The following is a 14,547-nucleotide window of genomic DNA, read 5'->3' on the forward strand; positions in this document are numbered from 1 at the left end:
CCAAGTTTTCCTAGAGGCATCAATACACACGGAGGATGTCTTACCACCTGCTGGGCTGTCCCTTCCAGGTGGCAGGTTTCTATTCGCAGGAGCAGGTACTTCTGAATCCAAATGCCAGTAAGATAAGTTCTAAAACAACATTTGTTTCAGGATAAACTTAATGTTAGGAAAATTTTAAAAGCTCAAGTACATAACTTTCCACGTCCTTTGGGTAAAGGCTGACAAAAGGCACAAGCTTCCTGACCCCTCCCTCCTCTAAGGACACCATCGGCATTTCTGAGGAGCCAGCAATGTTCTCTTACCAAATCCTTATCAGCTAGATAACACCTATTAGTCAGGAAATGGAAAGGTGTTTACAGCAATTTATGGTTTCATTCTCATTTTATTAAAACTAACGGCACACAGGTTTTCAAAATTGATTTAAAAAATATAACAAAGTGTCCAGTTCAGTGTGTCCCTGGTACACAACGGCACATTCACCAAATTTCTGTATCTGAGGACTGTATCTGAAAGCCTATAAAATCTTTCCATCAACCAAAGAAAATTCACTGATCTCACATTATACACAACACTGACCAGCCCCACTACTCACTCTGGACTCCAGATGTTGAGAAACACTCAAGAAATATTCAAAAGAAAGCCAGAAAAAGAAGAGGAAAAGGTACAAATATCTCCTGAATATTTAAGTTCCAGACATTGTGCTGAGTGTTGTGGGGAAAAAAATGTGAGGAGTGTGTAAAAACTTACCCCGGAAAAGGGAAGGTGAAGGGGTGATTAGTTTATTAAAAAAGTAATTTTTTCGGAATGAATTCAGTGGTTTTCTATCTCAAACGAGAAAATCCTTTGTAGATTATACTCTAAGCAATGTACAAATGAAATTTTAGGCACTATTAGGTATCATCTCCCCACCGAGGAGGAAGAGGGAGAAATGAGCTTAAATACAATATGAGCATTTAATTGATCCACAAAGAAGTTATCTCCTGACACGAAGGATAGTTGAACATTGGAAAGCAGGCTGCAGATTATCTTTCTCTGGAGGTTTCTGAAAAATAACAATTCTCTGCTCTCAGAGATAACATGTATTGGGTCTAGGCTCCAGATGAGAACCACCTGGAGAGCTTTTTAAAAATAATAGTAGAAAAAAATACTCTAGATTCTGATTCAGTAGGACGAGTGTAAGGCCCAGTTATTTGTATTTTTAAAACCTCCCTGACGGATTCTGAAGCTTCTTTCGGCTACATATGTAATCCTGCCGCACTAATGTACAAAGTACCACGTGAGAGAAATATCCTTAAATTAACGTGGTAAAGGGAAGCTGACGAAAACTGTGCTGTTGGGATCATACACAAAAACAGGGGGATCAAAGTGGCCAACCGGTGACGAAGACGAACAACTACACACGACGCGAGCCAGATCGCAGACTCCTTCCAGGGTGGAAGTGGTTCTCCTTTTTGATACCCCGCCTGCCTCACCAATAGTTTTCACAAAATATGTGCGAGAAAATAAAAAAGGTGAGCACTGCCTGACTGATCAAGGTAGCATCTTTAACAATACCCAACTGCAATTAGAAATGTTTTGAGATTTGGAGAGAAGCTGGTTATCTTTTCCTTTGCTAAAACAAATAAAAATTTTCCATTTGATATTCCAAATGTGCCAAGAGGAAAACTCAGTACAAACTGCTCACAAATAGGAAGCAGCAAGGCGTCTCAGCAGTGGGGGTCGACAGCAGCAGCCCCTCACACGGGAGCCGCGGCCCGACGCCCGGGGCCACCGCCGCCATACCTCTTGAGAGACGCTGGACACACGCAGGCTGGCACCGCAGGTCTCACCATTTCTTCTCCCCATTTTGCTCCTCTGTTTCCTTAAAATCCTATACAGGTTGTGGAAAAGGCACATCCATGGGTGAGGTACGACACTGATTTAAAAGAAAGCATGAGCTTTGGCTCCCCATCTAAAGGAGGTTCAGAAAATGCTTGGAAGGCATGAGAAAGGGACTAGAGGGGCGGGGCGGGGGTGGTCATATAGAATCAAGCAGAAGCAAGGGGCGAGCCAGACAACAAAAGAGGGCTTACATAAAAGCAAATTGGAAGATCTAACTCGCAGAAGATTAGGAAATTACGGTGTGAGGTGAGAAGGGAGATAGCAGATAGGAAGATAAAATACAAATCAGAAAAACAGGTGAGTTATCTGGAACTTATAAAACAGGGCCATGAACTCTGCTTTTAATCATTGCGAACAGGCGCTGCGTTGGAAAGCCGATTAACCTTCCACAGGCAGCGCAGGCACCGCGGGCGGGTTTCAGAGACAGGGGAAGGCCCACGGGACCCAACACTGCTTTCCACACCAAACTCGCACGCCCTCTAAGCGCACCACTGTTTACGGGAGCAGCATTAGGGAACCTAAAAGAACAAGCGATCATTGGGTTAAGGTTCGGCTATCTGGAAAGAATCACAAATTAAAGCCACCGCAGTATTCCGTGTATTTGCTAATCGTTCACAATGTTTGGTCTCCTAGAGGGAAGGTGTATCCTGAAGAAACGGGAAATACAGTTCCGGTGGGTCTGGAATCAGTAAGTATGACTCCACCTGCTCTCCGCCAGGCACCGGGATGGGAGATGGCAGGAGGACGCAGGCTGCCGAGCAGGGGGCGCCGCCCGGCCGCGGACGGCGTCGGGGGCGGGCAGGGCCCGCTCTGCGGGGGTCGGGGAATCACAAAGGGCCGGAGAGCGGGCGGGGCCGGAGGGAGGTGCGGGCAGGCGCGGGGCGGGCCGGGGAGAGGGCCCCCCTCCCGGCGTGGCGGCCCGGGGGCGCGCAGGGCGAGGGGACAGCGGGCCGGCCTCTTACCCCGCGGCGCCGCAGGCCCACGTGTCGTCCCCGCCGTCGTCTCCTAGGGCTCCGCCGCCCCGAGGCCCGGGCCCCTCCGCGTGCGCGGCCTGCGGCCCGGCCTTCCTGCGGCAGGAGGACACGGAGGGCAGCGCGCGCCGGCCGGACGCCAGCGCCGCCCCCTCGGCGGAGGACGGTCCCCCCCGAGGCGGCCCGGGGCCCGCAACGCCCGCCGAGTCCGCCGGATTCGGGGGCCGGGGTCCCGCGGCGGCCGCCCAGGCCCGCGGGACGGGCGACGCCGCCGGGGAGGGCGCGGGGCCGCGGCTCCTGCCCCTGCGCCCCGCGCGGTCTCGGCCGTCCGGTGGAGGGGCGCCCCGGGCTGCGCACGCCGCGGGCACGGCCTCGGCGCCCCCGGCAGCCCGCCGGCGCCCCGCCCTCCCGGGCTTTCCGCGGCCCTGGCCCTGACCCCGGGCGGCGGGCCCCGCGTGGCGCCCAGTGGGCCCCTGGCTTCCCCCCCTTGCCTGCTCCAGACTAAGCTAAATATATGTCTCTGCGTGGATATGCGAGGAGTTCCATCCTTGCTTATAATACATAATATATTAAATAATTACAATGGAAGGAGAACGGCATCCCTGCTGAGAGCAAGCCCATTCTGGTCAGTTCCAGGTCGGTCATTGGTCTTACAGCAGTAAGAACAAAAGTTGATGTTTTGTGTCTAGGTCACATTTAGATCGTGGGACGCCAATTTTGCCCTCCAAATGCATCTCTCTCACTTGAGTTGCATGAAGTAAGCGTGTGTGTTGGGGGCAGGAGGGGAGGGAATACATTCGTGTACACACGTATATAACATGGATATGTTATACATACATATATAATGTCAAAATGGACTTTAGTGGAGCTATTTTAAAATGGAGTAGAAACTGCCTTTCCAGAGAAACTGCCTCGCCCTTTGAACCTCCGACTAGGCCAGACATTTGGACTGGTCCAAAAGGGTGATTGTTTTACAAGCAATTGTTTGAGAAGTCAGCAGGAGAAGGGACATCCTGATCAGAAAGACCGAGGCTGGTGGGCTTTCCGAAGATACAATCAATAGTCAATCAGTATTTAGCCAAGACCAGCTCTCTGCCTCCACCTCCAGTTAAAATCCTTTGTAATACAATCTGCCGTCTTTGCTTTTAAAAGCCCCTGACTTTTACTCTCTCTGGGACACTATTTGGTTTTCTGCCTGAATCTGTGCTCTCTGAATTGCGATTCCTTGATCCCAAATAAACGTTTTGCCTCTTAAACTGGGCTTCTGTTTTTGTAGGTTGACAATAATGTAAGTAAATATGTAAGTGAATATTTATTTACATATTTGCGACTGTGATATGTGTGAGTAAATGAATGCTAAAAATGTTTGTCACATATGTTCTTTATAATGCAGCATTGCATAATGCTTTATAATGAAGCATTGACATTTGAGGAAAAAGTTTTGCAGTCCTTTGCTGATACTATTGCCTTCTGTTGGGTTGAACACCCAGCTCTAGATTCAAACCCCAAAATGTTTCATTTAAGCAAATAAATGCCCTGGTTCTTAACATTTGGGGGGAAGGGATCTTGTGCTCCTTTGTGAATCTTCCTAGAAAAATGCACATATGTACCAGATGTTGAACACAACTCATTCTAGGGGTTTCTCAGATCCTTGATCCCCCGCCTCCTCCTCCAGACCAGAGGTGTCAGTCTCCTTCCTCGGCATTTCCCTTTCCTCTGGGAAAGGCCTTCCCTGGCTCCACTTTAGAGAAGTCCTGCTCACCCACGTGACTCTATTTCATAACACCCTGTTCTTACGTCTTCTCTGTACTCCTCACGGCCCTGTTTGTTAGTCTTGTTTGCGTTTTTCTTTTCTGTCTCATACCTGTAGAATGTAAACCTCTCTGAGGGCAGGGGCCTTGCCTGTCTAGTTCACTGCTGTGTCCCCATCCCTTTCAAACTGTGCTGGCCACGTGGTGGGAGCACCATAAACACAGGTGAATGTGGGTAAGATCAGCATAGGCCTCCTCGGAGCTCCCTCCTGGGTGCTCTCCTCCTTCAGACTGTTCATACTGCTGCTCTGAAACACAGACCTGCTCTAATGCCCTCTTTATGCCAAAGAATAAACTCCAAATTCCGCAGCCAGGCTCGAAGCGTCTGCTCCTCACCTTTCTGGTGCCTATTACGTGGCAGACACGCCAGGCACTTTGCATTTTACTAAACGCTCTCCTTCAAGACATACGTCATTTTTACTTTTCTTATGATAGCTCCTCCTTTTTATCTCCTCCCTCTTTTTATCAGCCTAGGTAAGTCCTGTTTATAGAGATCTAGCTCACAAAACATCATTCCTGACCCCTCAGGAAAAGTAAATTGCTACCTCCTCCAAGATCCCTATTTTGGGTTTATATGTATATGATTTGTTTACAATTCCTAACTCACTGTTACGTTATAATTATTGATTTACAGTATCTCACTCATTATCTTTACATGCCTTGAAGGCAAGACCTGGCCTTACTCTATCTGGCAGAGTGCTAGCACATCATGGGCACTCAATAAATCTTTGAGCTAATTTAATTGCTCAAAAAATAGCATTTGCTAGAGTGTATGGTGTGGTTCCTATGTGCCAGGCATAATGCTGAACATTTTACGCAGATTAATCTATTTAATACTCGTAACACAAAGAAGTTGGTACTACCGTTATTCCTATTGTATAAATGAGTAACTGGAGCCTTAAATATATTAAGTAACTTTTCCCAACCTAAAATTACTTGAAAAAATAGTGAATTGGTTAAATATTGGGGTCCACATATTTCCAGCTAACACTTTCTACAAATATATCTAGCTGGGAAATGGTTTTCTGTTCTCTGGAAAAGAGATAAACATTAGGTGTGTCTATGTGCACGAGTGTGCATTTCACATGTCTAGCTTACACATCTCCCATCTTCCTTGCTTTTTCTTTCTGTTTGTGCTTTTTCCTGTCATTTCAGAACTTGAGCTGGTTCCTGATCCCTTAAAGTCCCTCTCAGAACTTTTTGTCGTCCGTAAATATATCGTCTAAGATTCTCTTTTTTTCCTTGACAGAAGATATTCCTAAGAATCTTCCTTTCCTATTGTCATCGCTGCTTGACTCTTCTTCCTTCCTCTGGAGACTTTGTGAATGCTATGACATCAGCATCAAAATCAAGCCTCCGCCCCTGCCCCTCAGCCCCGCCATCACGCATTGAATTGATAAATTTTTAGTATTACAAGTTTAAAACCACAGTGACAGCATAGTCCGTGTACAGTATTTACAGGGGGCATCTAGTCTAAGTGGCGAGGAGACAAGGTTTGGAGAGAGAAGAACTCAGTGTGAAATGTTCCGGTGGTGTGAAATAGAAAGGAAACAATGAGAATGATACCCTCTCCAAACCCTGGGGTCTGGTTTGGCTCTAGTCCAGGGGGTTAGCTGGACCGTGAGCCGTTTCCACAGCAGCTCAGGCTCAGCTCTAACATCAGTCTTCACCGAGACCCGAGAGAATGCACTTTCCTTCTAGGCCATCCCAAGGCCGCTCCAGGGATTCAGTTTTGAGTGGTAGCCTCCGGCTCACCCTGCTTTAACCTTGTATCTCTTTAGCTAACCCAGTGAAGGAGGGTAAGGTAGAGGCCCGCTGTCTCATGACCTTTAACAAGCTCTTCCATTAATTGCAATGGAGGTGGTCTGAATTGGTGGGAAGAAGGAAGCCTTGGGCCAGTCACTTAGTGGGTAAGCATGCCTTTCTGCCCACCTGAGTTTCTCCTACTATGACAATGGTGACAATATTGACATTAGATAACTAGTTTGGAAAGCAGTTTTGTATACATTCCATTTCATTGTCCAGGGTTATGCAAAGAAATGTCAGTAACAACATTGTTTAGCTTCTATTTATTCTGGAGGGAAAGGCTTCCATTTTCATGTTGTTACATTGCCATGCCTTTGCCTCCTCCTCCCTCCGTCTTTCCCTGCAGGGCTGCTGAGGTCATGGCTGGTCATGTGCTACCACAGGATCTTATTCAGTGTAATTGTGTAAATATCTTCAGAAAGTCAATTAATATTTTCTAACTAATATTATGCCTTTTTGTTTTCAGATAAAGATGTGAAGTCTGTGGGAAACATTTCAATTCAATTATGGGCAATTTGTATTTAGACCATAGTTCAGCTAACTAGCCTTTCTTTCTCTTTTCCAGATTCTGCTTTGTCTTTCAGTAATGGTCAATTGTATTTATGCCCGATTTAGCACTCCATTTATCTTAAATATCTCAACTTTCTTGTGTTTGTATAATTCCTTTTAAAGAAATATGTATGAAAGCATTTATAGTTTGAAGCTGTGTTTTTTGTTTTAAAAATGAACCTTTAACACTTTGCTCCCTTAGCACTGTCTTATTTGGGAGGCCACCGTTTTGTGGCAAAAATACAAGAAATCTTGTTTTAAATCTATTTATTCCTAGAATAAAAGTGATAGTATTGTATAGGAATATATTCCCCAAAGTAAGATAAACACATACATTAGTAAATTCCACATCTGCATATGTTGCAGCTAGTACTTTTGAATAATTCTCAATTATATATTTCTACCCTCATTTTGATTTTTCTGCAAGACTTGCTTTCTGCAGTTTGAATTGCTTTATAAGTCGTCCTGTCCTTCAGATGCCTATAGCTTGGAGCTGGCGTTTTCTTAGCCTGTCATCACGAATTCATGTGAACTTTTGGCCTGAGTTTCAGGATCAGAACTTACTTTCTGGGGCTGGGAAAGCTGCAGCCTGGATCGTCCTCCTGGTCATCGGGACCCTCCCACCTCATCTGCTTTGAACGGAACACTCTCTTTAGAATGCTTTCTTTAAGAAACTTGGAGATGATCTTTTCTCTTTGAACGTTACTGAATATTTTGCCTTCTGGAAGCCAGCTGATCTTGTCACATCCACCGTGGCAGAGGGGAAGGGGAAGGAGTTCCGGAGACACAGCAGCCCTCTTTGGAACAAAGAAAAGAAATTGTTGTTTACTTAAAAGTCGGGAACTGGATAAACACCCAGACTCCTGCAGCTGCTCTGCTGGGGGATCAGTTCAGCTGGGAACGCTCTGCTGGTGCCTCAGCGGCACCACAGGCCCTTCATTAGCAGCTTGTCCTCGCAGTATGAGGAGCGCTGGCCAAGGAGGGTGCTTTGCTTGCTACGCTTTTCTTGTGAGAAAATAATAATACATTACAAACACGGTTTTGAAAAGGTAAGTACATTCGTCATTGAAGAATAGAATTGGAAATAAGTGGAATCCAAAACGGAAGGATTTGTTTCATCAAAGAACATTAGCACTGAAGCCTGAGACCTGGCCGGCTGTGATCTTGAAGATCACACAGCTAGTTAGCAGCAGGGCGCTGCCAGCCTCCATTCGCAACGCTTAACTCCCGTCCTGAACAGTGTTCTTTCCACCACACCGTAATAAAAAAAATGGAGGACACTGCTGCCTGGAAGAAGTCTTACCCACTGCAAAAAGCATTTATCCATCAGATACTTTATTTAAAAATAAACTGTAATAATTGTGGCCGACTTCTGATTTCAGCCAAGGTCAATAAACTTCAGATAGCTGGAACCATTCCATCAGTTGCTATTTAAAGCAACGAGTAAGAACATATGGGTCAATGTACATGGAGTGTAAGGGATCACATTTTAATAGATCACTTCCTTGGCCAGTTGAATGCTTTAAAACATGGTTTGCTCTTTCCTATTTATATAAATGAGTATACACTGAAATTTGCTTGGAAGAAAGAAGCCTCTGGCTATCAGAATACTCTACCCCCTTTACTCCCACCAATTCCCTTCTCTTCCCAAAAACACCTGTGAAATTATGAGAATCACATATATTCAAGTGGTTCTGCTTAATTCTATAACATATTTTAAATATATTTGTATTTAAAGTATACTTTTTTATTTTTAAAAATTTTACGTTTTAGGTTTGCAGTTGAAAATTAAGACGTGGAATTTTATATCTCCTGCTCTGGACACTGATGTATCATATCGTATAATCATGTTTTTATAGTCTTGGCCACGGGTTTTAAGTTTGGTAAAGTGCTGGCGAACACTCTCGGCCTTTGCCAGCGTACGCTTGGCCCACAGAGCTTTCCTTGCTTCTCTCCACTTTGCTGTGTGACTCCCCAGCCAGTTCACAGGGTAGAACAATTACGGTGGATCTGGCTCTGTTGACGGAGCATGTTGCGATTAAGGAGTAGCTATAACGAACCTTATTATTTGCACTTTTGCCCCCAAAATCTGGGAGTAGTTCTTGGCAGCTTCTGTCTTGCTCAGGGCTGTCTATCAAATTTGGTGGTTTAAGGTTATTTAGTGCTTTTTCTGTCCTCTGCACTGGGTTCACAATGAAGAATGTCTTCTATCAGCAAAGCTCAAGTTGAGCATTTTTGTTTTTTAGCTTTGTTTCCTCGGTGTTAGTTTGGATAAGAGAAATAAGAAGCAATCTGGCTTCTTACCTGTGTTAATCTGGACATTTCTCAGTTTGGATGATGAAGCTCTTTCCTCAGGTCTGCCGCAGGACTGTGCTGATGTAACTACTGTCCCTCAGGGCCTAGTAGGTCTGTGGAGTCCTACTTATGTTCACACGGGGTTCAAGGTCTCTACTCAGTGCCAGATGGGAAAGTAACACTGGGTGTGTGCACGCCGTGTTTCCCCTCTTTCCTTTAGGAAAGGGGAAACTCCACACTGCCTTCCTCAGATGTTGTCCATGTTCACACAGGAAACTAGAGTTCCTGCCTAAAACCCCTCTAAGACTTGTCAGGATATTTTCAATGGCCTGATTTCCACTGGTTTGAAGGTGCAGGATGAGCACTCAGGGTTCCAGGCTAAGATCTGGGCCATTGTGACTCTCAGAATGCTAAGGAATGAGAGACCAGAAAATAGATTCCACGCTATCTTCTTGGAGATGGAGGAAAGCTTATAGAAAGAACAATTGCAATGGTCTCCACTCTTCAGATCCTCTATTTGTTCTTCTCTGTAACTCAGTGAGTCATCATGGGGACAGCCAGGAATGATAAGACTGTACTAAAACTTCCAGTCCTTGACAAATGTAAGACTCCGAAAGACTATGACCATCCTGACGTTCTGCGTCACACCTTTGAGACTCTATCTAACCTTCACAAGCTGCTTCCAAATCATCTGATGGAGCTGTTGTATTCCTACAAGAGTGAGGAGGACCGAGAAAAATGTATGTGGGTAGAGGGTAGGTGTGAAGTGTAAGCACACACTTGATCTTGATACACACTGCCGCTCCTTTCAGCCATAAGTGAGCACTTATTCTCTGTCTTGCAGATGTGGTCAGTCCTCAAGTCTCCTGGCCCACTTTGTACTAACTGTGCTGTAGGGGCCCAAGCACCGACTCACCATCACTTCTTTATGTTCCTTTTGTTTAAGAAGTCCTTCATGAACCAAGATAGGTCTAACTGTCACTCTTCTTTAGGTAAAGCATACCAGTGGAAAGACGGAAAGCAGATTCAAAGTGGAAAATATCCCACTAAAATTACAATTTCAGCTGTCAATTTGATTTCACAATTAGTGAGAGAACTTCCAAGTTGAAGGTCAGGCTTTGAAGTTTATTCTTCGCTCTATTTCCTACCACTCTTTTCGCCTTTGCCAGGATTATGCCACCCCAGAGAGAAGCTGGGCATTTCCCCTGAGGGTTATAAGCAGCCTTCACTTTTTGCAGTTTGGAGTAGCTCACCACTCCGGGCATTCCGCCAGGACAGTTGGTAACTGGACTGATTTGCAGAATTGGGTGGAGCCTGTCTCCTGTGTTGTTCTTGTTTAAGTAAAGGGCAAAGGTAGGTGGCAGCCACTTGTGTTCATGAGCTTAGGAAGCAAAGTAGTGACTGCTACAGTGATGAAGACTTGAGTCCTGGTGGGAAGGCGGGGACTGGGCCAGTGATTTTAAAACATTATGGCAAATTTGACCGTTGACATTTTGATTACTCCCTATCCCTGAATCCACAGTATTGTGAATCAATCCCAATATCCAGATTACATAAAAATCATCAAGAAAAATATAAGCAACCTAATAGAACAGGTGAATGTTACAGACAGGCAGTTCACAAGGTGAAATACAAATCGTCGGTAAGCATGAAAGATGTTCAAACACTCTGGAAATGAAGAAAATAAAAGATAAATCAAGGAGATATTTTTAGTTCATCATACTGGTCAAATTTAAAACGATCAGTAACGATGAACATGTGGGGAAATTAATACCCTCACAAACTATCGATGGCATGTTAATTGGTTAAGGCTTTTTTGAGAATAATTTGAAAGTCTTTGTAAACATTTTAAATATATGTTATTGGCTTATTGAATGAGTTGAACTTGATAAAGAGTAAGCAGAAAATAATTTTTATTATTTTTATTTTTTCACAACTGTCCTCTTTGACCCATTCTGTTTATCTTCTCTCCTCAGCTTTGGGTGAGATTACGAGCAGATCTCATAGCTTTCCTGGTCGTATTCAGATAATAAAAAGTGCATTCTAATATCCAAACTGTACCACCATTACCCAGTTTAAAACCTCTCTCCTCCCCACCGCTCTGGCCTGATTGAGACTCAGAAGCTGGGAGTGAGGGCCTGGCAGTGTGCTGGGTTTCTTTTCTCTTTCTTTCTTCTCTTCTCCTTCACTGGCTACTGTTAACAGTGACAAGGTAGGGTGGAGGAGTTGAAAAGCTCTTCCTTGACTGGTAAAATATCAGATTGTGACCTGGCATTCGTGCTCTCTGGGTTGGCAACTTTTAAAAGCTGACCTTTTCTCTCCGGGGGCATTTGTGGGTTCTTTGGCAATTCCCCCTTGCTGGAGGTCTCTCACTTACACAGGTTCCTGCTGACACTTCCCCTCCTCCGTCCCCACTCCTGCCCCAGCTTTTGTATGGTACACTTCCATCCTGTTGCAACTGAGATTGCCTCACCCTTTGACAGAAGCCCTCTTGAGATCCTATTAAGATGACTCAAAACCAACTACTTTCCAGGGGGTTTACATATAACCCATAGAAAATGTGCACCCCTGTCCTCCATACCTTCAGCCAGTTGGTAAAGTACAACTGGCTTACAACACTGACCTGTTTTCTCTGTGGCCACTTCCCCCTACACTTTTCCAGGTATTAAGGCTTGAATTGTGTCCTCCAAAAAGGTATGTGGAAGTCCTAACCATCCCCGCCCCGCCCCCTGTGCCCCAGGACGTGACCTTATTTGGAAATAGGCTCTTCACAGAGGTGCCGACATAGTTAAGTTAAAATGAAGTCATACTGGAGTAGGGTGGGTTTTTAATTCAATATAACTGGTCCTTAAAAGAAGAGAGAGACACACGGGGAGATGACAACAGAGGCAGAGATTGGAGCAATGCATCTGTAAGTCAAGGAACACGACGGATCACTAGCAAACACTCGAGGTTTCAGAGGAAGCATGGCCCTGATGACACCTTGATTTTGGACTCCTAGTCTCCAGAAGTGTGAGACAATAAATTTGCTGTTTGGAGTCACCCAGTTTGTGGTGCTATGTTATGACAGCCCTAGGAAACTAATGCATCAAGTGCTAGGGCACACAGCCCAGTTCCCCAGGCAGTTCTCTTAAAGTACCTTCATTTGCCAGGGGGAGGAGAGATGCTATAGTACACAGCACTACAACAACTCTGCCTAAAGAAATCTTCAAGTGCCTTAAAGAACATTTAGCTTTTCCTTATATAGGCAGGTATGTTATGCATAGGTGGGTATGTGGCACCTACCGGATTTTTCTCAGATTGTGTGGCCTTAGGGCAAAACAGACAAAAGAAAAATTCTTATTTTAACATTCCATTACATATACATGTTCTGCAACTTAGCAATTCTACCTCGAGTTAGTATCCTAGAGAAATGCTCACACCTGTGTACTCAGATGCATGAAGGAAGATGTGCACTGCAGCATTGTTTATAATGGTGGGAACTGTAAACAGCCTAATGTCATTCAATAGCAGAATGATTAAATAAACTGCATCCATACTGTGGAATGCTATTAAAAACAAAGTTGACATTAAAATATCTACAAAACATACTGTCAAGTTTTAATAAACAAGCTGTGGAATAAGAACCAATGATTCCATTTATGCCAAAAGAAGACTGTGTATTTGTATGTACTAACTTAATAAGCAAATTCACCTGTTATTTTTCTCTCAAAATGAGTTTATTCAGGAATAGCCAAAAGAATTGCAATTCAGGATGCGCATGCTATGGTGAACCATGGACAAGTCCGGAGAACAAAGGATGGGAGCTGCCTTTATAGAGAAAAAGGGGGAGTGGGAGGGGCTGTTCTAAAGGAAAGTCCATTGGGAGAAAGTAGCAGTTCAGGGCAGCAACAGCTTCTCATTGGCTGAGCTGCAGTGTTTCTGATTGGCTGAGCTGAGGCATTTCTTATTGGCTGAGCTGTGGTGTTTCTCATTGGCTGAGCTGAGGCATTTCTCATTGGCTGAGCTGTGGCATTTCTCATTGGCTGGTGTGTTGCTAGGCAGGGAAAAAAATCTTCCTTCCTAGTAAAGTAGTTGCACTTCCTGTCGGATGCAAGATACTTCTCTTTCTGGTTGGACTAATTGATGATGTGTGATAAGACATGGGAGCTCTCCCTACAGGCCTTCCTGATCCAATTTAAAGTTCCTTTTATTAAGAGGAACAGTATAAATATGTATGTAATTGCATAGAAAAGAGTTCTGGAAAGAGACGCTCAAAATTCAGGATGGTGGCTACCTCTGGAGAAAGAATAGAGATTGGAAGAAGAAAGATGTTCCTTCTATGTATACTTCTTTAAGTTGTTTGATTTTATTTATTCCAATGAAGATCTTTTCATGTATTTTTGTAAATAAAGTGAAATTGTAAAATGGAAAATGCAGGGAGTGTTTATGTGAAGTGTGTTTGATTTTCTAGTGATTTTACAGTTATATTTTGGTTTAGATTTTGTTCCCTGAGCATCCCAATGTAGGCATTAATAGATATTGAAAATCCTTTAGCAACCAGGAGTGTTCCTGCCACGTAAAACTGCTGCCCGTTATTGTTGAGGTGCCTTTGTTTCAGAGGTGTTTGGCCACAGTGATTCTTTGCTGTGGTTGGAAACAATGGAAAGAGTTGCAGGATGCAGCTGATGTGAACTGCGTTCGCTGTTTGGGAGGAGGAAGCGTTTGCTCTGAGTCCTGAGTCTGTGCTTTGGAGGATCTGGGCCTGAGGCAGAATCCAGTCAGTGAGGGGATGTTAGCCTTTGAGGTCCTGAATTCTTCACTAAAAGGCTGCTTTCTTTCCAAAATACCATTTCCAAATGTTCAGTGATTGCCTTGAAACTGCATCCTGAAGTGACCCTATTTCACACTCTCATCTGTCAGATTATGAATTTGATAACAGATATGCGTGTCTCACTGTCGCTGTGTCTAAAGCCTTCCTTCTAGCAGAAATTTCATCTGACCTTAAACACAGGGCCCTGCCCCCTGCCATCCCCCTCTCCATCTGCAGGGCAGCTCTGCCTGGATTAGACTATATTTGTTACACAGAGCAATTACAAGGACAAAGAAAAAGAACCAAAGATTTATAGCTAAAACCCAAGGCTTTTCTTCTATATGTTAAATAAAAGCAAGTTAAGTCATAAGAACAACATAAAACTAAGAGATGAGGATCCATTATATTATCTTAGTAAAGATATACTGCTGTCCAGACAATT

The 14,547-nt window shown here is 44.4% G+C and overlaps 2 protein-coding genes across 10 annotated transcripts in view; one reads left to right on the plus strand and one right to left on the minus strand.

The window, feature by feature from the left end:
• Positions 1–9,710, minus strand: part of FAM217A (family with sequence similarity 217 member A) — a 40,685-nt gene extending 30,975 nt beyond the window's left edge. The window contains exons 1-5 of one of the 6 annotated variants that reach the window (XM_023624383.2): positions 9,323–9,710; positions 7,583–7,815; positions 2,844–2,948; positions 1,783–1,870; positions 45–129 (exon numbers count right to left, since the gene is read on the minus strand). In XM_023624383.2, the coding sequence (XP_023480151.2) occupies positions 45–129; positions 1,783–1,870; positions 2,844–2,948; positions 7,583–7,815; positions 9,323–9,340 (529 nt within the window). In that variant the 5' untranslated portion in view covers positions 9,341–9,710. Of the gene's footprint in view, positions 1–30; positions 130–1,782; positions 1,871–2,264; positions 2,563–2,843; positions 3,333–7,582; positions 7,816–9,322 lie in introns of those variants that run through there. The other 5 variants (XM_070244851.1, XM_023624387.2, XM_023624388.2 and 2 more) reach the window with 5 other exon arrangements.
• LOC100630279 (testis expressed protein 56) overlaps positions 9,701–14,547 on the plus strand; it is a 35,724-nt gene continuing 30,877 nt past the window's right edge. For 3 of the 4 annotated variants that reach the window (XM_023624392.2, XM_070244859.1, XM_070244860.1), the window contains exon 1: positions 9,721–10,053. In XM_023624392.2, coding sequence (XP_023480160.2) covers positions 9,861–10,053 — 193 coding nt within the window. In that variant the 5' untranslated portion in view covers positions 9,721–9,860. Of the gene's footprint in view, positions 10,054–14,547 lie in introns of all 4 variants that reach the window. The other variant, XM_023624390.2, reaches the window with a different exon arrangement.

This window comes from Equus caballus, chromosome 20, assembly GCF_041296265.1.
Source record: "Equus caballus isolate H_3958 breed thoroughbred chromosome 20, TB-T2T, whole genome shotgun sequence".
NCBI classification, from domain to species: Eukaryota; Metazoa; Chordata; class Mammalia; order Perissodactyla; family Equidae; genus Equus; species Equus caballus.